This window comes from Macrobrachium nipponense, chromosome 42, assembly GCF_015104395.2.
Source record: "Macrobrachium nipponense isolate FS-2020 chromosome 42, ASM1510439v2, whole genome shotgun sequence".
NCBI lineage: Eukaryota > Metazoa > Arthropoda > Malacostraca > Decapoda > Palaemonidae > Macrobrachium > Macrobrachium nipponense.
Window position 1 is genome coordinate 49017781 of NC_061103.1, and position 24177 is coordinate 49041957.

Consider the following 24177-nt stretch of genomic DNA (forward strand, 5'->3'; position numbering starts at 1 on the left):
ATGCTCTTGTTCGAAGGGCTTAATGGTCCTACTCTGAAGGCAAGTGCTGTGACTTCCGAGATCCAGAGGAACTTTGCGAGGTTATGGCGCTGATTCGTCAGCACAACAACCTCGGGGAAGGATCGCCGCTCCCACCAGCAGAGCACGTCTCGGCTCGAGTCGTTTGGGGGTGGGGCCCGAGAGGACCCAAATCGACGGTGGGTTCTGCCGCGATCGAGCTTGCCGACTGTGTTTGAACCAGGTAGTCTCTCGTCTCCGGACAAGAAGGCTCTCTCAGTTCCTGGCCGGTCGAACAAGCTACTTCACCTCCTCACTGCGACAAGAGGCGTTTCTACGTGTCTTCGGACACGTATTTTGAATACCCCTTCGGTCCTCCAGGAGAGGGTTTCGACCTCGACGAGGACTGGAATGAGTCGGAGGACGGTGATCGGCTCTCTCTTGTCAGGTGTCGATCAGCCCCACCCAGACGACGTTCACAGTGGCGGCAGACCCTTACCTACAGTATGAGTTCGTAACCCTCCTCGGGAAAACGTTTTGTTTTCTCCTGACGATACGTTTTCCAGGCTCTGAGAGGCCATCGCCGTAAGGCGATGGCTGCTCCTTTTCTTCTCCAACTGCTAGTTCCGCTGGGAAGGCGAGCCAGTATCCAATTCCTCCCCCATTCCCTCTCCTTACGGCTACGAGGGAAAGGGAGGGATCCTACAGATATTTTCTCTGTAAGATCCCACGTTAGGGGCTGCGCTACCGGGGGGACCTTCGGGTTCCTACCTGACTAAGCCCCGGTCGTTGAGGAGGGATCCTGCCCCTTTCTCGATTTCTACGGGAATCGAGAGGACCACAGCCGATATCGTTTGACAAATTCGGTGGGGTTTCGCAGAGTGCTTAGAATTCTACGGAATTTCTAGCGCACTCAAGAGTGTTCGAGTTTTTTACGATCTCCAACACTTAGGCGAGACCACGGTCCAAAGTGAGCGAGAATCCCCGATAATTGTTACACGATAATCGGGAACCTCGCTTATGCTCGAATTCCTGTAATTTCTAGAACATTTGGAAGAAGACTGCTGCTGAGAAGAGTATCTCACAGTAGGCGATTAACCTGGAATAGAGAAGAAGCGGACGGGAACTTCCAGTTTGGCTTGAACTATCGTCTTCGGTATTCTGTTCACCATTGAAGCTTTCCTTTGGGAAAGACTTCTCCTTCACTCTCTTGACTAGAGAACGAAGGCGGTCGATCTCCAATCCTTATTCTCATTCCTCGAGGAAAAAGAATTTAGGATGGAGGTCGTGGTACAGAACCTCAAATATACTACGTATATTACCCTCGCGACATGATTCTTTTAACCAGTTGAATTGTCCGGGGGGGTAGGCGCATACCGTAGTTAACTCTACAGTTTGTGACCGAGACGAATTGTATCTTAATTGAACTGCAACCTCGGGTTGCCTGCAACCTCCCAGCAGTTATCAGTTTTCGATTTTAGATACTTGGTATTGTCACGACAACACCAAATCAGCTTTTGTATTTACCGAAATCCGTTTCGTTTTAAATATAATTGCTCTAGCGTATTCTTTATGCTCGATGGTTCTAGCCGAACGCTTCCTTCGTGGAAGGGTATTAACTGGCAACTCAGGATGACGAGTCACCGAGAGCTACTGCGTATTGAACTGCCTGATAGCAGCTCAGTATCAGCTAGGTCTCCGAGATGCACGGTCAGTTACGTCCTCTCTCTCCCTGGTTTGATTGACTACCGAAACCATATCTCTACCCAACAATCATGGACTTAGGTCTCTGATTAACGGGATTCTCGCAATAATGAAGGACCATCTACTGCTGTGACGCTCGATTTCATCGCCTTCGACATTGCGAGAATTTTCAACAGAGATATCTCTTGGACCTTCTTTCATCTTTCTGTTTATTCCGCACGGTAACAGAAGTCTGTACTAGTCTTCCTGCTGCATCGCACCGCGATAATGCGAATGATTTTTGCAGACATCTGAGTTTGTCTTCAAAATATCTCGTATTCGTAGGTGTGCATTATTCATTGTTCGCCCCGAATTACAGATGTGTCAGAAGACATCGCCTACTCTCTGACCTGACGGCTCTACTTCCAAATGTTCAGCCCATGAGAAGCAGTTCTTCAGGCAGTAGTCCCTGTGGCTTCATACTGAAAAGCGCTCCGCTTTTATTGCAACTACGATCCTCACCGACAGCAATGAATAGCGGTTAGCGTTCTCAGTCTTTGTAGCACAGGTTCAGAATCTTGAGAATCCTTCTCTCGGTTTCAGCTGTGAAGACGTAGGTTGCATTTTCTGTACAGCCCTCGTCTTCAACGACACATAGTGTTGTTTCTCCTTAGCTGAGAATCAACTATACTATGAGATATCTTGCCATCAGGGACCTCGGTCTCTAGAAGGCAATTGACTTTCGCCTGTTGGGCACATGCCTTAAGAGAATCATCACCTCGCCTTCTGGCATCGGTGACGAACAAATTATTTGTTTAGTCTCTTGGCATAAACCTTTTAAGGCGAAGGTCACGTGACTTGCTCGGGTGCTTGGACAACTTGCCTCCTACCGAACGCATCAGTCGGCAGCTGTCCAGAGCGCCCAAGTCAGTTACGAACTTCGCTGTGGACTTAGTTCGGTTGTTCCATAAACATCTTTTCTTCGTCCTAACGGCTTGTCACAGTACCCATACCATCGACACCCACCATTGAGTGTCGGTGTCCTATCCACTTACCGAAAGAAGAACTTCACTGCATGGGGATAGGAGAATGTGAGACACTTCGCTGCAGACGGATAGACCAGTATGGGTACAGGACATCACCGAAGTCGAGCAGAGGGATAGGTCATACGACCATTCCCTTCTTTTCCTCTGAGGTAATTGCATGACTTTTCCTGCGAAGTCAAGCATCCAGGGGATGGGATTCGTGACGCTCGATTTCGTACCAACTTCGTAGCGAAGACTCAGAACCCTTCGGTTTCCTGACGATCGTTAGAGTCCTTCACAATCCCCTCCCTAATGGACTTCACCGCCTTCGATGCGAAGGAGATGCTGCTTTGTCCTGTGAGAAGACTCTTCGTCAGCACCAAGATGACCTAGAAGTACACTCCCTCAAGTTACACAAGAACTTCTCCGTGGCGCAGGTACTGAAGGCAGGGGTCTGGTACAACCAGACCACTGGCACCTCCTTCTACCTTTTGGATATTGCCCACGGAGGTCCTTGGATCATTTTCCTTGGGACCCGTGGTGGCTGCTCAACACGTTGTGTAGCTAACCCAGACCCTAGCAGGCTGAACAGCATCGAGTCCTGGTGTGACTGTAAGAATAGATAAGTGAATGAGAGAGTGACTGGCTTCTCTTCCTATCTTTTTCTCCCCCTCTACCTGTGGGTAGAGGGATACGGTCATCACCTTGCTGGATAAGGACGAGATGCAGGTGAGCTACTCGACAGAGCCCCATCCTATCCCTTTCACTAGGGATGGGAGCGAATATCCACCACTTCCTCCTACAAGGGGGGGGAAGTGGATGCCACAAGAGACAAACCATAACTTTATGTTGCCTCTTGCAAATAGGAACTTGTTCTTGTTTGCTGGTACGAAGAGATACGCTTGCCTCTCTCTTAGTACTTGGTCCAGAGGTCTGACCATTGATCCTGCGGTGCACACCCCGATCAATCGGACAGAGGCTTGGATCCCTCCCTCGCTCTTACGACCAGGGAGGCATTCCAAGGTTGGGGCGAACACCAGTCTGTTCACAAAAGACTCAGATTCCTCCCACCAAGGAAGTGAGTCTTTCCTATTGTAAAAGGACCGAAGGTTTGTATGCCGTGTCGGAACAAATGACAATTTGTCGAAAATTGCATTTTTCCTAACTATACAAACCTGAGGTCCTTTTACACATAGTCCCACCTCATGCCACCCCTCACTCTGCAGTTTTTGCTTGGGCCAAAAGCAAAAGTGATTTGTTTACCTCCCAGTTGCGCGCGCGCGCCTGTGGGACAAGCAGTTAACTACCGAACCCCTTGTTCGAAAGCTTACGACCTATCCAGCTGCCGCTAGTACCTTCCTATTGTAAAAGGACCTCAGGTTTGTATAGTTAGGAAAAATGCAATTTTGGACAAATTGTCATGTTTGACTGTATACTATACTTACCCAGTAATTTCATGATCAGACTCCTCCCTCCCGTCTCATGAACATAAGGGCATAAACAAATTGAAGCCCTTTGCTACATTATACCTCTCTTTCCCCCCAAAAGTGGGCTGGCATGAGTCGCCTACCCCCAAAACATTCTAGCATGACCTGCGAGTTTCAAAATTTTAACTGCCGGACGAGTGAAATTAATATGTATATATGTAATTACTGGATAAGTATATATAAAACCTTTTCTTATAAAACTATCATATTACTTTTAAAATTGTCGATATTTTAGATTCCATTTATTTATTTATTTATTTATTTACTTTGCAGGAACATGAAAAAATATTGTTTTATCATCCCATTTCTCAAAATATTGACACACAAGTTCGAAACATAGGACTTGCAGAAGCCATCACCCGCTTTTCAAGGTAACAGGTCGATTTGTAAGCTTATGGCTTATTATGGAAATAGTCATTAAATGGTTCCTACACAAATATAACCCTTTGCTATGTTATAAGGATTTAGCTTCAAGGACAAATTGGAAATGACATTTCAAACATTGATGAGGTAGTTAATTACTGACAGGTAGGGAACACTGTGCCCACCTTTTGGTCCGCACTCCACTTTGTTTCCGGCCGCTGTGGAGTTCAGATGTCTCTTAGGGCTCTTCCCAACTTTGCTGGTCAAGCTTTTTGATGACTACACTTGAATATAACTTTTCCTTTTTTGGTTTTTGATTGTGTTGTTATGATTCAAATCCATTGGTCAAATAGGGATGCTTGCAAGGAATTCCAATCAGTTATCCTTGCTGGGATGAATGCCTGTTTTCATTGGAAATGTGGTAGTGTTTGTAGCATCTTTGTTTTTGTTCTAATTACTACTCACTAATAGTTTTACCTTTAGGTATATCAGACTTGGCCATTTGAAAGGACTGCAAGACTTTCATTTGCCTTAGATGAGGTAATCCTCAAGTGGTGCCTTCTTTTTCATTCTTTTGCAATAGTAGACTGTAAATCCCTATCCTTCTAATCAGCTTATTCTGTGTATATGGAAGCATGAGTAAATGTATTTTTGTTCCGATACGTAATACAAACCCTCGGTCCTTTAACAATAGGAAGGTAACTAGCGGCAGCTGGGACGGTCGTAAGCTTCGAACAAGGGGAGAACGGTAGTTAACTGCTTGTCCGATCGTGCGCGCGCCCGCGCGCCCGAGAGGTGAAGAATCACTTTTGCTTTCGGCCGCGGGTGTGAAGGACGTGTTCGTCATCGCTCTCCCTCCCCTTGCCCGCTTCATCCGTCGTATGCTTTGTTTATATTGTGTTTTCTACTAATGGTTTGTTTGACTTGAAAATGAAACTGTAAGTACACTGTTTTCATTTTCATTACTTAATTATGAACCAACATGGAGCTATCGCCGTAGATGCGGCGATTTCCTCTCTTTTTCATGAATTGAACCCTTGAATTATGTCTCGGTGCCGACGCTCGCGCCGAGTCATGTATTTGGGCGAAAGTGTGTAATTGAAAAAATGTAATAGTACTTTTTTCATTATATTTTTGCCCTGTGCGTTCGTTACCGAGAGCGTGATTGCGCTCGGCACGAACCTTTTATTTTGTATGATAAAATGCAATGAAAGATTGGATTCGCAATGCAGTATTCTTTTTCATTTTCATTTATTTATTTGCATAATTTAATTTGGATCAATTTCGCTCTTACCCGGAATTGATCCTTACGATTATTTTCTGTGAAAGTGAAATCGCAAGTGCATTAGTATTCTGTTTCATTTTCATATATATTTTATGATAGCATCATATTATTTGGATCAAGTTTGTTCCGTTCTTACCCGGGATTTGATCTTTTCCCCTTTAAGTTCTATGAAGTGAATCGCAAGGGCAGTATTCTGTTTCATTTTTCATATTACTTTTCACTGCTGTCGTGGTAGGGGAAGCGAAGGTCTGCCAGGAAGTCGTCGAAAGCTCTCCCGCGACTCCCTTGGTATCCGATTCTTCGTCTTCCTTCCTGCCCCCCGCTCAGCTTCTTCGTTGTATTTTGTATTTGGGGTCTTCCTTGCGTTCGGGTGGGGCATGTCTCCCCCCCCGTGCGTGAGGGAACCCCTCTTACTAATCTGTCTGTGCTACCGCAGGTGCTACATCCGGGGAGAGACGACATTGGACAGTATGGACCACTGCGGCTGCAGGGCGTGCCTAGCATCCACGATCTGCTGCAGCGTCTAGCGAGGGTCTGGGGCTGGTGACCTTGGAGTGGTCTCCCCAACTACAACCTTCACGGCCGCTTATGCTGCTTCCCCCGCTGGTCTACACTCCCCATGCTGTGTCGGTTGACGCCGTCTGCTGCTTCTAGGGCCGGTCGCCGCCGTACCGAGGAGGGATATGCCGCCACCCGCCTGTGTTTTCTTTCGTGTTGCCTGCCCCAAGACTTCCGCTGTTCCAGCAGCTCGCCCCTAGACCGGTCCGCCAGTACCAGGTTCCCGCTGGCTGCCGATGATTCTACGAGGCGATGGCTGGGCCTGCCGTACCTGTCGCTGATGTGGTTCCCGCTACTGGCTTGGCTGTCCCTTCTGTGTTTACCGCTGCCGCCTGTTCCTGCTGGGTATGCTGTCCTCCTTTGGGTGTGTCCTTCCCCAGTCCCAGTCCCGTCCGGACAGGTGCAGTCGGGCCGTGTTGCTTCGGCAATAGGCCCGACTCTCCGGCCTGGATGGAGGACCTGACGACTGTCCTGCGTGAGTGACGAAGAAGAGGAAGGTGTCATCTTCGTCTTCGTCTGCTGCTGCCTCTTCCCTTCGACTTCTAAGGCCCATAAGCCGAAGAAGAAGAAGGCTGCCTCTCCCCCCTAAGAAGTCTCCTTCGGGAACTTCTAAGGGCCCGTCCCACCTCGGTGGGACGGGAGGTCCTTCTGCTGGTCCTCCTGCTCCTCCGGGAGCGGGGCCCCCGTCTCCCCTTCCGTAAGGAAGAGAATAGACGGGGACCCAAGAGGAGTATCGGTTAGCTCTGGTACTTCCTCGCCTGGTGCTAGCGGCGATGCCGCTACGCCAGGTTCCGCTCGGTCTCTCGTTCGCGGGAGATCCCGAGTGTACGCTCTCCCTCGGGGAGACCGTGCAGCCAAAGTTTCGGCGCCAGAGTTCGCTCGGCGCCAAGACCACGGCACGGAGCAGAAGGCTGGCGAGAACCGCTCAGGTGACTCTCGCCAGGCCAGCGGCCGCTCTCGCAGCGATCAGATGTAACCGGGTTTTCCCCCTAAGAGACTCCTTCGGGAACTTCGAAGGGCTCGTCACACTCCGGTGTGACGGGGGGGTTCTTCTGCTGGTCCTCCTGTTCCTTCGGGAACGGGGCCCGTCTCCCTTCTGAGAAGAAGAAGAAGACGGGGACCAAGGGTTATGCTGGCTACCGCTGGTACACCCTCGCCTGGTCTTGGCAGCTCTGCTGCTAAGCCAGGTACCGGCTCGGTTTTCTCGTCCGCGAGAAGTTCCGAGTGTACGGTCTCCTTCGGGTGACCGTGCAGCCAAAGTTAAGACGCCTGAGTTCGCTCAGCGTCATGACCGAGGCACGGAGCAGAAGACTGTCGAGAGCCGCTCAGGTGACTCTCGCCAGGCCAGCGGCCGCTCTCGCAGCGACCAGCCGGTACCACCTCGGGTGGACGTGACGGTCTCTGACCGGCCACGGGTTGAGGCTGGGAAGAGGTCCCCCAGGTCCCCTCGACCGACGGTACCAGCCTCGGCTGGTACCAGCGGTTTGACGTGCCGCGAGGACGCTCACGGTCTCACCGCGAAAGTGAGCTCTGCAGGTCACCTGACCGCCGCTACCCACAGGGACTGGGCGGATACGATGACCAGCAGCAGCTCGTCTGACGCACGGGACCGGGGGTCGACGTGCTCAGTCGAGCCGCTCGCCACAGTGTGAGCGGCACGGCCAGGCCTGCAGATCGATCCCCACCGCGGGTTGGTGATCGGCTGCAGAGCGTCAGGTCTGTCTCTCCACTACCTTCAACTTCCTCGGGCTACACCGGGAAAGAGCGAGGTAGCTAGGAGTGATCGTGAGGAAGGTGCGCCGCTCACGATCCCGTCACGACGCCGCACGTGCCACGTAGGGTCTTAGGACCAACCCAGGACGTACGCGCAAGTGATTGGAGGCGACCGTCAGGGGGGGGAGGGGGGTAGCGTCTATTCTGTCTCTCCGATACCTTCAACTTCCTCGCATACGCCAGGAAGAGCGAGGTATATAGGAGTGATCGTGAGAGATGCGCCGCTCACGATCCCGTCACGACGCCGCACGTGCCAGGTATGGTCTTAGGACCAGCCCAGGACGTACGCGCAAGTGATTGGAGGCAACCGTCAGGGATCTGTTGCTGGTCCTTCTTCTGAAGGAGGAGGTCTTGGGAGCTGCTCTTGTTGGAGGGACTGGATGGTCCTACTCCCTCAAGACGCTGTAACTTCCGAGGATTCAGAGTAACTTTGCCCCAGGTTATTGCACTGATTCGTCAGCACAACGACCTGGGGGAAGGATCGCCGCTCCCACCAGCAGAGCCCATGTCTCTGCTCGAGTCGTTTTTGGGGCCCGAGAGGGAACCCAAACCGACGGTGGGGTTTGCCGCGATCGGAGCTTGCCGATTCTGTCTTGAACCAGAGTCAATCGTCTCCGGACAAGAAGGCTCTCTCAGTTCTGGCCGGTCGATCAAGCTACTTCCACCTCCTCTACTGCGACAGCGGCGTTTCTACGTGTCTTCGGACACCGTATTTAAATACTCCTTCGGTCCTCCTGAGAGGTTTCGACCTCGACGAGGACTGGAATGAGTTCGGAGGACTGGTATCGGCTCTCTCCTGTCAGGTGTCGATCAGCCCCACCCAGACGACGTTCACAGTGGCGGCAGACCCTTACCTACAGTGAGAGTTCGTAACCCTCCTCGGGAAAACTTTTCTCCTGACGATACGTTTTCCCAGACTCTGAGAGGCCATCGCCGCAAGGCGATGGCTGCTCCTTTTCTTCTCCAACTGCTAGTTCCACTGGGAAGGCGAGCGAGTATCCAATTCCTCCCCCATTCCCTCTCTCCTTACGGCTACGAGGGAAAGGGGAGGGATCCTACAGAGATTTCTCTGTAGGATTCCACGCTGGGGACTGCACTACCGGGGGGACCTTCGGGTCCACTACCTGACGTAAGCCCCGGTCGTTGAGGAGGGATCCTGCCCCATTCTCGATTTCTACGGGAATCGAGAGGACCACCAGCCGATATCGTTTGACGAATTCGGTGGGGGTTTCGCAGACTGCTTAGATTTCTACGGAATTCTAGCGCATTCAGAGTGTTAGAGTTTCTTACGATCTCCAAACACTTAGGCGAGACCACGGTCCAAAGTGAGCGAGACGAGAATCCCCGATATGTTACACGATAATCGGGAACCTCTGCCTATGCTCGAATTCCTGGAATTTCTAGCATTAGGAAGAAGACTGCTGCTGAAAGAAGACTATCTCACAATAGGCGACCAACCTGGAATAGAGAAGAACGGACGGGAATATCCAGTTTGGCGTTGAACTATCGTCTTAGTATTCTGTTCACCATTGAAGCTTTCCTTCGAGGAAGACTTCTTCACTCTCTTTGATAGAGACCGAAGGTGTCGATCTCCAATCCTTATTTTGTGTTTCTTGAAGGAAAGAATTTAGGATGGAGATCGTTTGTTCAGAATCCTACAAACTATATACTACGTATATTAACCTCGCGACATGATTCTGCTAAGCAGTTGAATGGTCCGAGGGGTAGGCGCATATCCTGGTTATTCTACGGATTGCGGACTTAGACGAAAAGTAATTCTAATTGCAACTGCAACTCGGGGTTGCCTGCAACCATCCCCAGTGGAGGGTTTCCAGTTTTCAATTTTATATACTTATGTTGTGTTCACAACAACACCATTTAAGCTTTTATATTTACCGAAATTCGTTTCGCATAAATATAATTGCTCGAGCATATCTTTTTATGCTCGGTAGTTCTAGCCGAACGCATTCCTTCGTGGAAAGGATTACTTGGCAACTCAGGATGACGAGTCAGCGAACAGCCTAACTGCGTATTGAATTGCCCGAGGCATTTCAGTACAGCTGCCGCTTTGAGATGGACGGTTGGTTATGTCTTTCTCACCTGCTTTTGATTGAATACCAACCATATCTCTGCCCAACAATCACGGACTTAAGTCTCTGATTAACGGGGATTCTCGCATACATGAATGACCATCTACTGCTGTGACGCTAGTATTCATCGTCTTCGGTATTGCGAGAATTTTAAACAGAGATATCTATTCGACTCTCATCTTTCTGTTTACCGCACGGTAACAGAATTCTGTAATAGTCTCTTGCTGCATCGTATCTCGATAATGCAAATGATTTTTGCGGAATCTGAGTTTGTCCTCAAAATATCCTGTATTCGGAGGTGTGCAATTGTTCATTGTTCACCCCGGATTAGCAGATGTATTGAAAGACATCGCCTACTCCCACACCTGCCAGCTCTACTCCAAAACGTTCAGCCCATGAGAAAGCAGTTCTTCAAGCGGCGTCCCCTGTGTTTCATTACTGAAGAACGCCCCGCTTTTCATTGCACAACGGACAGCAATGAAATGGCGGTTAGCGTTTTTCAGTCATTTGTAAGCACAGGTTTAGAATCTTGAGATTCCTTCTCTCGATTCAGCTGGAAGACGTAGGTTGCATTCATTGCCTACCTTCGTCTTCAACGTCACATAGTGTTGTTTCTCCTTAAGCTGAGATTCAACGTTCTATGAGATTTTCTTGCCATCAGGGACCTCGGTCTTTTGAAGGCAATTGACTTTCGCCTTTTGAGCTTATGCATTAAGAGAATCATCGCCGCGCCGTCCGGCATCGGGGTTGACTAAAACAAATATTTTATTTGTTTGGTCTCTCAGCATAACTCTTTAAAGGGCGAAGGTGGCACGTGACTTACCCGGATGCTTGGACAACTTGCCTCTACTGATTCCGAACCATCAGTCGCAGCTGTCAGAGCGCCCGAGTCAGTTACGAACTATGCTGTGGACTTAGTTCGGTTGTTCCAGAGCAATCATTACTTCGTCTTAATAGCTTGTCAGTATGAGTACTGTACATAACCAAAGTCGAGAAGAGGGATAGGTCATACGACTATGCCCTTCTTTTCGTCTTAGGTAACTGCATGACTTCTCTTGAGAAGTCAAGCACAAAGGGATGGGGATTTGTGACGCTCGATTTCGTACCGATCTTCGTAGCGAAGACTCGGACCCTTCGGTAACTGACGATTGGTTCGAGTCCTTCACAATACCCTCCCTAATGGACTTCACCGCCTCCGATACGAAGGCTATGCTGCTTTGTCCTGTGAAGGCGCGACGGTGCTGTCTGAAGAAACTCGACACCCAGGATGAGTGTGGACGCCTCTTCATCATTCTCTCTCTGCGTTCCGCAAGAACTTCTCCGTGCGCAGGTAATGAAGGCAGGCGCCTGGTCCCAACCGGACTGCATGCACCTACCTTCTACCTTCAGGATATTGCCCCACAGTTCCTTGGATCTTTTTCCTTGGGAACCGTGGTGGTTGCTCAACACGTTGTGTAGTTAACCCAGACCCTCGCAGGCTGAACAGCATCGAGTCCTGGTGTGACCGTAAGAATGGATGAGGAATGAGAGTGTGACTGGCTCCTCTTCCCATCTTTTTCTTCCCTCTACCTCTGGGTAGAGGGACACGGTCGTCACTGCTGGGTAAGGACGAGATGCAGGTGAGCTACTCAATAGAGCACCATCCTATCCCTTTTCAGTAGGGATAGGAGTAAATATCCACCACTTCCTCCAACAAGGGGGAGGAAGTGGATGCCAATTTGAGACAACCCATCATTTTATGATTGTCTCTTGCAAACAGGAACAAGTTCTTGCTTGCTGGTACGAAGAGATACGCTTGCCTCTCTCTTAGTACTTGGCCCAGAGGTCTGACCATTGATCCTGCGGTGCAACACCCCGATCAATCGGGACCAGAGGTTTGGATCCCTCCCTTGCTCGTTACGACAGGGAGGCACTCCAGGGTTGGACGAACACCAGTCTGTTCACCAAAAAGACTCAGATTCCTCCCACCAAGAAGGTGAGTCTTCCTATTGTTAAAGGACCGAGGGTTTGTATTATACGTATCGGAACAAATGACAATTTGTCGAAAATTGCATTTTTTCCCTAACTATACAAACCTGAGGTCCTTTACATATAGTCCCACCTCATGCCACCCCTCACTCTGCAACTTTTTGCATGGCCTAAAGCAAAAGTGATTCTTCACCTCTCGGCGCGGGCGCGCGCACGATCGGACAAGCAGTTAACTACCGTTCCTCTCCCTTGTTCGAAGCTTAGACCGTCCCAGCTGCCGCTAGTTACCTTCCTATTGTTAAAGGACCTCAGGTTTGTATAGTTAGGAAAAATGCAATTTTCGACAAATTGTCATATTGTGTGTGTTCCAGTATGAAAGCATATGCCTTTGTGCCGTTTTTAATTTTAATTATTCAGCTTCATACCGAAGTGACCTATTTGGCCTCAAATTATTGGCCTCAGGATAGACCTGGCATTTTTATTCTAAGTCCTTTGGGACAGCCCTATGAGGGCTGAGAGTCAGCTCAGTGGTCTGCTAAACTAGATTTAATATAATAATAATAATTATGGGATTGCACGGAAAATGGTTCGTGCAACTTGTTCATGAGGCCTGTAAGATTCCTGAATTTTTGCTCTTGAATCGAGTTTTGGTGGGGGGCGGGAGCTGGTTGGCAGGTATCCAGTGAGCTGCTGGTTTCCCTGACCTTCCTTGGTCAGATGACTGTGGCAACCGGAGCTCTTTTCCCCTTCTCTCCAGCCCATCTTTGCGACTCTTTTGGGTGCATAGAGAGGGACACATGCCACCTGGTTATGCAGCTCATCTGCTATTGATGGATTGGGTTTCTTGGTAGTGATGGGTATCCTGGAGTATTTCTACCTCCTCCTCTCCTACCTTTTCCAAAATCTTTGGGTGGAAGGAGAGGAAGGCTGCTATGTCCTACTTTCCCTGCAGGGGTTGGTCCTCTTCTGTGGATAGAACCGACAGGACTCACTTTAGTAGTGCTGCGAGCATCTCTGCAACCATTGCTTTTGGCATGGTGTGACCAACTGAGGGTTCCCTGGTACCCAGGGGTACCAGTACCAGCCTGGCTAGCCAGACCAGTTAGACAGCCCATGGTGCCTGTTCCATTGATTAGGGATCTCTTGCCAGTAAAGCTAGTGTGAGCGTGAGCATGCGAGAACTGTCTGTGCAGGTGTTCGTTCATTCTTCCTTCCTCCTTTTCAGAGGCTTGTGAAAGTGACAGCCCATGTAAGAGGAAGCCCTCTATCCTCCCGCCTTTCCTGTAGAAGTTTCAGCTTGTTGGAGGGTTGTGACATGATTGTAGAGAGTTTTTGCCCATATTCATGTGAGCAAGTCCACGCTGCACAGCGTGTGAGTACGTTGTCAAGACAGGTTGACAACCGCCCATGGCTTTGCTAACCTGATGGAGGCTCTGTCTCTGTGAGGTTGGTCAAGGGTGCCAGTAGGGCTGCAACCTGTGGTTTTTTTAATAAATAACTTATTTGGAAACTTTTTTTTCATAAAACCTGAAAAAAACAGGCCGATTTTTTATTTTTTATTTTTAAACATTTATTCAAATTCCATTGCTTCCTAAACTACAAAAAATAGCTAATTTGCTTATATTATGCCTAGAGCTTGGGTAACAAGTCATTTAACACTTGAATGAAAAATCTATTAGTGTGAAAATTAAAAACTAGTACGGAAAACTGAAATATATGCAACCATCAAGCACTTGAGATTTTGAGTGTTTTGGGTACATGACTACATTTATATCATTAGAATTTCAATTTCACATTAGAATGCTGAAATTTTCAATTATCAAATAAGTTTTATTGTTTTTTTTCAATGATATCTTGAAACCATGAGTAAGTTAAGTATATCTTAGTTTTACCAGACCCACTTAGATTACTAGCAGCTCTCCTAGGGATAGCCTGAAGGATTAGATATTTTTACGTGGCTAGGAACCAGTTGGTTACCTAGCAATGGGGACCTACAGTTTTATTGTGGATCTGAACCACATTAATACGAGAATGAATTTCTCTCACCAGTAATAAATTCCTCTGATTCCGCATTGGCCGAGCCGGGATTCAAACTTCGGATTACCGGATTGGTAGGAAACTATGAGTAAACCAGCAGCCCATAGTGTTCATTCCAAGTTTTGAACACAAAATGTTTGACCCCCTAGATAAGTAGTGCCGACCCATAAAATCTCAAAAATGTATTGCTGTTGGATGAGAACTCTGGCTTAGGTATAAAAAGTGAACTGTAAAAATCTTAAATAAAAGAAAAATTTTTTTTTTTTTTTAGTCAGAGTAAAAAACATGTTTGAAACTCCCAAACCTTGCTTGGAGTCTCCTGAACACAGAATGAGCAATGCCAGCAAAATGTCAGTGCTGGCTTTATATCTGTCAGCAGCTTCCAAAGGGGGATTCAAATTCACGTTTATTCCAAGTGAGGAACATATGCCTGAAGCTTTCATAAAACCTTCGCTGGGATCCCATGAACTCAGAATGACCAATGCCAGCAAATTTATCTCTGGCTTTCTGCCTGTCAGCAGCTTTGCAATCCATCAGAGGTTTATTTCCACTATTTTCAGAGTTAAAAACACAAGGCTGAAATTGTGGTAAAAATATTCCTCATGAACTCAGTTTAATTTCTCAAGCGGTGGAAAAAAATCATGATGGTCTAACAGATGCCCTTTTTGGTTTTTACACCTTAACTGGCTGTGAGTTTACCTCTGCTTTTACCTAGCATCAGACAAGCAGGACACTGAGGGAGTCACAGAGTTCATCTACAGTATGTATGGGTACTCAGGCAATAACATCAATGAATACAGTGAACCTCCCATATTCGCAGACTCTGGATTCGCGGAATCACATATTCGCGAATTTTTCTGTGGAATATATACCCCCATTATTTGCAGGAAATTCACATATTCGCGGTGTTTTTCTACAAGAAATATCCACTAATTCCTGTTTTTGTTTTAATTTCATCATAAAATGCACTTTTTGTGATAAAACTGTACAAAATAAGACAGTTTTAAGCATTTTTACAGGGGTTTCAACTCCATTAATACCTCGAACTTACATGAGGTTAGGTTCCAGACCCCAATGCGCAAGGGGAAATTTCACGTAAGTTTGGCACGGTCTTTGAAATTGCTAAAAAATGCTTACTTCTAGAGTTTGAACACTAAATATGATCCTAATCATGCTCCCTAAGTATTAGGCTAACATTTAAATGAAATTAAAGTTACTGTAATTTGATTTAAAAGTTAGTTTAATACATTACCCATAAAAAAGGAATAACTGGTTGGCATAGATATAGTTACAGTAACTACTATGTACATAGTACATATCCACTTTCGTACGTATACTAACGATACCCCTAATTCATGGGATGCCATTTTTTTTCTGTCAGAGTTAAAGTTTCTTTGCATCACTAGGTAAACTTCATAAGGCAGTCATAACGAAGTCACACAATCCAATAAAATAAAGAAGATATGTATGTATATAAGTAATGTTTGCAGAGGGTGAAGGTAAAATTAAATCAGTTTAAAATCATGATTTAGTGTGCGAGCTAACTATGAGAGAGAGAGAGAGAGAGAGAGAGTGAGAGGTAAAACTCTGGAGGGGTATCATCTTTAAAAAGTGCAAATGGGATCACATCTGAAAGTACAGTAACTGTATGTGCTGTAATTACGTAACAGTACTACATACAGATTGTACCAGCACTTATCTCTGAGGCTAAGAAACTAATTTTCACAGAACGACAACTCTGACATTTTACTAGTTTGATCATGGAGTTCTTATATAGTGACTAACACTTGAATTACCTACTGCCTTTGTATTATTTAAAAAAATTATAAATAGCATACACAAAATCTCCTTACCAATTTTACACTTAAAAGCATGAACACATACTAATTGTATTATATTAGTACATACTTCAAAAATTAAACAAAGTTTCTAAAGGGATATCGTCTTTGAAAAGTGCAGTAACTTTATGAGTGGGTATCACATCTTATAAAAAAGTGTGTATATGCACTAACTGCATATTTATGCATGTATGAAAATAAAATAATATATTTTTAATAAATATTTTATACACAAAAGCTTTAAAACTTAAAGATTTGCATAATAGATTAAATATAAACACTTTTGCAGGGTTTTGCAGTGTTTCTGGAAGGTTCACAAATGTTCGAGCTGTTGTGAAGAACTCAAGTATGATAATTAGTTAGGTTCCAATGAAAAGTTCGTGCTATTGTGAATTCGTGCAAATTGAATCTCATAAATTTGGGGTATTACTGTATTTTGGGTTCTAGCTATTCATGGGGGCGTCTGTTATGCATCCCCCGCGAATATGGATGGAACACTGTACTGGTACTATAAAGCTTTCCTGAAGGTAACTGACTGTAGAGGGAAAGCAACATCTCTCAAAAATGTGAAAAAACTTGACTGTGCTTTCCTCCCTCCTGTGAAAAGACAGCTTCACTGCATATCAAATGTGGAGACTATGTTGCCAGGATGTGGAGAAGGGTGGACGCACACATTCCAACTTGTGGCTGGAATCCTTATGATTTTGGCTAGTTGGCAGCCACCAATGAATTTCAACCCAAATGGTTTCTTGGCAGTTCGGTTCCTGCAGAGTGCCTCTCCACACTGAACATTGCGTCAGATTTGTCAGCTCACTGATAGTTTTGGGAGTGAAGACAAGGAGCTGTTGGAGGACGCCCGGAATGACTACAGCGATACTGATAATGAGTAACATAAATAGAAGCTAATTTTTTTTTTTTTTCATTTCTATGATTTTCAGTGCTGTTACATTTTGTCAGCATCACATAGCAGATGGTGTTTGGTCATGTAAAATGGGCATTTTCATTTTTTTTTATAGAGAAGAGCGCTTAGTTTTGTGAAGATATAATTCTGGTAGCTATTATGATATGTGTTATATTTTTCATACACTGGTACAGGCAGTCCCTGGTTATCAGTGGGGGTTGTGTTCTCGGCTGGGTGCTGATAAGCGAAAATCGCCATTAACTGAAACTCTGTGATTTATGGTGCTTATGGCGCCAATTTTCTGTTAACCCTTAAATGCCGAGCCGGTATTTCCGAAAGTGTCTCCCATATGCTGGCAGCATTTGTGAGTGAGCACCGAAGCGGAAAAAAAGATTTTTTTTTAAAATCACAGCACGCTTAATTTTCAAGATTTAGAGTTCATTTTTGGCTTCTTTTTTGTCATTGCATGAAGTTTAGTATGCAACCATCAGAAATGAAAAAAAAATTATTATCATATATAAATATTGGAATATATGACAGAGCAAAAAAAAAATTTCAGATCTAATTTTATACAAATCGCACTGCGAGCAAAATGGTTAAAGCTAATGAGTTAATTATTTTTTCGTTGTATTGTACACTAAATTGCGATGATTTTGGTATCTAACAAATTGTAAAACAATCAAAGCAACACTGAGAAAATATTATCACAATATGATGCATGAATTCGTAACGCGTGGATGTAAAAAAAAGCTGTTTTCAAAAATTCACCATAAATCGAGTTATTGTGCTAGAGACTTCCTGTTTGTTGCAAAATGTAGGTAATTGATTGAATATTATTAGACTGTAAGTGTTGTAGCTTTCAATTGCAGTTTTCGACCATTTCGGTCGAATTAAAGTTGACCGAAGGTCGAATTTTTTCTATTTATTGTTATTTATATGAAAATATTTCAAAACTGATAAAAGCTACAACCATGGGTTGTTTTTTATTGTATTCTAAATAAAATTGCTCACATTTCCATATATAAAACTTTATGTAACGGTTAATTTAAAATGGTGCAAACATTACAACAATCGGACAAAAAAATTTATGATTTTTTCGGAAGTTACCGCACGGACGTAAGGAAAGTTTTTTCATAAATTCACCATAATCGAAATATTGTGCTAGAGACTTCCAATTTGTTGCAAAATAAATTTAAATGATTGAATATTACTAGAATGTAATAGTTTTAGCTTACAATTGCGTTTTTTTACCATTTCGGTAGAGTCAAAGTTGACTGAAGGTTGAAATTTTGGCACTTATCGTTATTTATATGAAAATATTTCAAAACTGATAAAAGCTACAACCATGGGTTGTTTATTGTTGTATTCTACATGAAAATGCACACATTTTCATATATAAAACTTTATGTAACGGCTAATTTAAAATGGTGCAAACATTATGACAATCGGACAAAAAAATTATGATTTTTTCGGAAGAGTTACCGTGCAGACGTAAGGAAAAAGTTTTTTTCATAAATTCACCATAAATTGAAATATTGTGCTAGAGACTTCCAATTTGTTGCAAAATAAAGGTAAATGACTGAATATTACTAGAATATAAGAGTTTTAGCTGACAATTGCATTTTTTTACCATTTTGGTAGAGTCAAGTTGACCGAAGGTTGAAATTTTGGCACTTATCGTTATTTATATGAAAATATTTCAAAACTGATAAAAGCTACAACCATGGGTTGTTTATTGTTGTATTCTACATGAAATTGCACAGATTTTCATATATAAAACTTTATGTAACGGCTAATTTAAAATGGGGCAAACATTATGACAATCAGACAAAAAAATTATGATTTTTTCGGAAGAGTTACCGTGCAGACGTAAGGAAAAAGTTTTTTTCATAAATTCACCATAAATTGAATTATTGTGCTGGAGACTTCCAATTTGTTGCAAAATAAAGGTAAATGACTGAATATTACTAGAATATAAGAGTTTTAGCTTACAATTGCATTTTTTTACCATTTTGGTAGAGTCAAGTTGACCGAAGGTTGAAATTTTGGCACTTATCGTTATTTATATGAAAATATTTCAAAACTGATAAAAGCTACAACCATGAGTTGTTTTTGTTGTATTCTACATGAAATTGCGCACATTTTTATATATAATACTCTGTAACGGCTAATATAAAACGGTGCAAAAATTATGTCAAAGTGACTAAATAATTTCTGAGATGAGTCGCTGATGCTTTTTAGTGCGAGAAGAAAGAAATTCGCGCTTGCGCGCCTGGGTAACGATTGTAAACAAAACAACAGCTTGATCCATGAGCTCCCAGCATCCCCCAAGGCGCGTGATTCAAAAGTTTTTGCCTAGTAGGCCTATAACTGTTTTTCCGCAAATTTAAAAAAAAACTTTTTTTTTCATTGACGTACCATACGTCGACGTTTAATATGTCCAATCGGCGTTAAAGGGTTAATGGCGCCTCTATTAGGTATGTTATGGCACCATAACTGTTGTCGGCACCTTATGGTGCCAATAACCGAAACTCAGCCTGTTATGGCGCCATAAATTGCCGATTTTATGGGACTAGACAAGCCCCATAAAACTGGATTGCCATTAACTGAGTCTGCTGATAATCGGGGGCTGCCTGTATATAGTGAAATGGTTATGAGAAATTGGAATGAGTTCATGAGGCCTCACAAAAGTTTCTTAGAATTGTTTCAGCCTTGCATTCTTAACTTTGAATAAAAGTGAATTTGAAACCTTTGATACTGATGATGAGCAACAACAGAAGCCAGACTTTTCTTTTCTGGGCTCAGCTCGTGTCGCTTGCGCGAAATATCCTTTAATCTATTATTTCTAGGGTAAATGTACTAACACATACCAGAGAATAAATAAAATAAAGAAAAAGGTCAGTATGACTGACTCGCTCACCCTCTAGGAGGGTGTCGGTATGAACACTAGGCGAGTGAGACCACTACCACGAGCCAAATGCCAATAGAAATCTCCCACTACAAAACCCTCCAAGAGGGGAGCCGTCCCACAGAGGGAGCAGCTCGTACTATACTACACCATCCCACGCTTGCGACTGCTGCGCCTCTAGTGGCATCCTTTTCAGTTAGCACTCACGAAGCACATGTGCTATTTTTCTCTCTGTGTATTTTGTGCCATTTCTTCGGATTTTTCGATAATGGAGCGTGCAGCTATTGCAGCAGCTAAGTTAAGTACTCAGTATTTACGGTTAGCGAGTCTTTTCCGTCCCCGAGACGGTATTTGCCGTTTTTTAGGTATAGATACGTTCTCGGGGGCTGGAAGCATGGCAGCATGGTCCTGCCGCATGTTGGGTTCGTTCTTGGTCTCCCATACCTAGAACATCCCTTATTATTTTACGCTCTATTTTGATTATCCGCCTTTTTACGTCTACTCAAGTTGTTATACGTGTATGTATTTCACCTTATGTAGGCTTTTCTATCCAGACCCTAGTTCAGGTTCCTTGTATCGGCCCCTGACTAGCTTTGAGTGGTAGACTTGCCTTCGGGCTAGTCGCACACTCCTGGATTTTTTCTCCTGCTTTTTGTACCTTCTTTCTTTCATTTTCATTATATATTATATTTTTATGTTTGTTATTGTTAGGTTAGTTGGCGTCTGGCTTAGCCTAGGTCCTGGCTCATAGAGGCCTTGTTCTACCGTTGATCAGTTCGGTCGCTTCCTCATAGCTTCTCTCTGATCAGTTGGTTTTCGCCCCTATGGGCCTATATACTACGCTTTTCAGTTCTGGTTGTTCTTCGATAGCTTCTCTCTGATCAGTTGGTTGGCCTAGGCTTGGTTACCGTATCTTAGTTTACCGCCTCGTGGTCACTACGTGATCACGGGTCAGCCAGGCGCCTGCCAGTCCCCTTCCCCCTCTCCCGCTCTCCCATAGAGTCGGGCGGGGGTGGGTCGGTCTGTCCTTGCTCGCCCAGCATGCCCACCGAGCCTGCCTCCCCCTTCCCCTCCACCGGAGGGGCCATGGGAGGTCCAGACAGTCCCTGACTGGTTCCGACCTCTCCGCTTCTCGGCTCGGCCGGGTCCGGTACGTTGTGGGGGGCTCTGGCCTTCCCCCCCTCCAGTTACTTCCTTGTCGCTCCGGGTTAGCGCGAGTCTGTATGTCATCTCGCCCTTCCCTCCTTACTAGAAGCTCCTCCCTACCGGAGTCCTGGTATCCCAGCGGAAGGGTATAGTCCACCATAGTGGGACCGGAGCATACAATAGGTCTTTACTAACCGTACCGTATTGCTGAGTTACTACACTCCGCGTTCACTGGACCTAGTCCAAAGGTACTTGCATGTAGGTTTAAGTTATCTTTAAGTTTATCTTAAGTTTCTTAAACCATCCCCACCCTCCCTTAGTATTTACCGGATCTCTCCGGGATTATAGCCTATTCAGGCCATGCAGGGAGGGGTTATGCCCAATTTTTTTCCGAGCTCCGCCACGTAACGGAGTTCTTTTGTCCTTAGTCTGTAAGTGTTCCCCCTTTAAGATACTCATGTGTCTTCCCACTTACAGGCCACCAACTGTGAGCATCCGGGATGTTCCGCTACACTTCAGGACCCCTGTGGACACGAAGTTTGCCGGTCCCATGCTCCATGCGCGACTCCGCACGGGGACATCCAGGTCTGGTACCATGAGACGTGTACCATATGTTACGATCTGGTGAGCCAGCTTTTGGAAGGCGTAAGTAGTTCCATCTCCGCATGCCGCTCCGCCTCTTTTACTTCTTAAGTTTTCATCATTACTTTCAACTTAAGGCATCTAGTTTAGTTATATCTAAGTTTTAGTTTTAAGTGGTTCTTAAATCTAAAATATATCCTCTTCTTACAGGCTCCGGCAGTAAGAGATACGGCATTGGCTACCCTGCGGGCCTGGGTCGGAGGTTTTGGCAAGAACGCCGCCAAGGGTCAGCCCTACATTCTGGAGAAGCGTTTAGCTTTGTTAATCTTCCCCGGAGGCAAGGCGACTGGATACGTCGGTCCGGTAGAGTCGGACCCCTCTATTGCCTTTATCCAACAACAGCTGGCGGCCCTCCTTGACTGAACAAGACCAGGATATCTCCACGGATGTCGCAAACCCTGGATATAAATGTTGAAACCTATGGTAGGTATAGACGACCTGTTGGTCGAGGTAAGTAATGCAGGTACCCAAGGGTCCCCCTGGGAATGACTGTTTCTTCTACCCCTGCAACTTCACCATCTTCCCAGGCTTTACCGGTGATGAGTTATATACTCCTCCAGAGGCTTCGGTTAGGCCTAAGATCAAGTCTAAACATATGACCTTGACTAAGACGTCATCGGTCCTCGAAGAAGACGTCCTCGTCTTCTTCTTCGCGTAAGTCTCCGGCTCGTAATCCCGGCTCAGACAGGTCTAAAGGGTCTAGCTCGGCTCCAAGTCCTCAAAGAGTAAGCTAAGGAGAAATCCCGTACCCCGGCAGTATCACCAGTTCCACTACCTTTGGTGCCTATTCAGAGTCTCCCCTCCACCTCCTCAGCAGCTCCGGCTCTGGACACCAATGCTGGCCTGTTGCAACAGGGTGGGCGACTTGGTAGGCTCCCTTAAGACGAGTATGGAACATATGATATCTCGCCTGTCGGATAGGATAACTTCTCAGGATACCATTATAGCCGGCCTAAGAGAAGCCCCCCTTGCCTCTCCCTCAACCTCTAACACTAGTGGATTCTCAGCTTCCCCCGTATGACTCGCTGCCCCGCTTTCATGAGAAAATCCTTGGAGGGTAGCGTCTATAGCTCCCTTCCAAGATGGTCTCATCTCCATACCGGAGTTTGGAACTCGAAGAATAGAGGACTTCGAGTTCTACCCGGAAGGCCTACAGCCTCCCTTCATAGGCTACGCTAGGCTCACGCCTTCGGCTATGGTTAGAGATGACAGGGACCAAAGGAGACAGTCCTCTATTCTCGGGACCAGGCCCAACGTGAATGGCTTAGATGTCTAGATGACATGGACTGTTCAAATACCAAGATCCAACCATTCAAAAGTCCCTTTACCATTTTCACGATGGATGAAGGTACCCCGCTCCCTTTCTTTTTACCAAGATAGCGAGGTCGACCATCTCAGCAGCTCAGAAAGGGGAAACCCATGCCTCAGCGAAGAAGCAGACCCCACTGAAAGAAAGAACACTTCTCCGTTGCTCCCGTCAATTGGAGAATTATGGGAGGACTTGCCTAACACTTCACAGTTGGCAAACTCAAAACCTGGACTGTGCTATGGAGCAGTTTGGTGAAAAAAGCTGCCCAGGCTCCCGGATAGTCTTATTCAAGCGGAGTTTGACTCGAAAACAAGACTAGCAGGTCAATCAACTGATGGCTATGTCCGAGGTAGCAACCATGGCTTATGGTTCGAACCAATTTTTAAGCTTATGACCAAAGCCCTGACTCAAACGGGTTGCAGTCAGGACATGTTCGAGTTGCCACTGCTAGAACAAATTGCAGGAAGCATGTATTGCTTGAGGCAACCATTCGGCATGAACCGAATAGGTTACTTTTTTCTTCTAACATCTGGGGCGCAGATCTCTTCCAGAGGCTATGGTAAAGGAAGTACAAGCAGAGGCTACGAGGTTGAACCAAAGCCTTAAGGACCGTGGGGGTCTTATGGCTAGGAGAAGGCAAGACTTGACACCAAGGTAAGGGACAAGGAAGCCTAGACGTTTCCAACCTTACCAAAAGAAGCAGCCGCGCTTCCCACCCTCAACAAGTTCCTACAGTGCCGTTAGTGCAGACAGCTCAGCCCTCCACGTCTAAAGGCCAATCACAGCCTATTTATGTGATATCCCCTCAAGCCTCAACCCTCCACCTCATACGCCATCTCTCCAGCTTACAATCCAGCCTTCGAGAGTCAAGCTTCTCAGAAGTATGACCGCTCGAACAAGAGAGGCAGAGGTAAGCGGTCCTTTCGTGGGAGAGGATCGGGAGGTCCCTTCAATAGGGAAAGCACTTCAGAGGAGGTCGAGGGGGTTACCAGAACCAATGAGGAACTTCAGGTAGGAGGGAGGCTGTTTCACTTTCGCCACCGGTGGAACTTCAGCCAGTGGGCTCAGCGCATAGGTGTCAAAAGGGCGGGTGTTGGGAGCTGGTTGACGAAACCCACCTCCAGCCACGACCTTTCCGTCAACTTCCTTCCAAGGAATTGACAGAGT

At 45.8% G+C, this 24177-nt stretch overlaps 1 protein-coding gene across 1 annotated transcript in view; it reads left to right on the forward strand.

The window, feature by feature from the left end:
• The window catches only part of LOC135213373 (vacuolar fusion protein CCZ1 homolog), a 221391-nt gene continuing 197214 nt past the window's right edge, over positions 1–24177 (forward strand). Inside the window, exons 1-2 of the mRNA XM_064247352.1 lie at positions 1–39; positions 4466–4563. Coding sequence (XP_064103422.1) covers positions 1–39; positions 4466–4563 — 137 coding nt within the window. The remainder of the gene's footprint in view (positions 40–4465; positions 4564–24177) is intronic.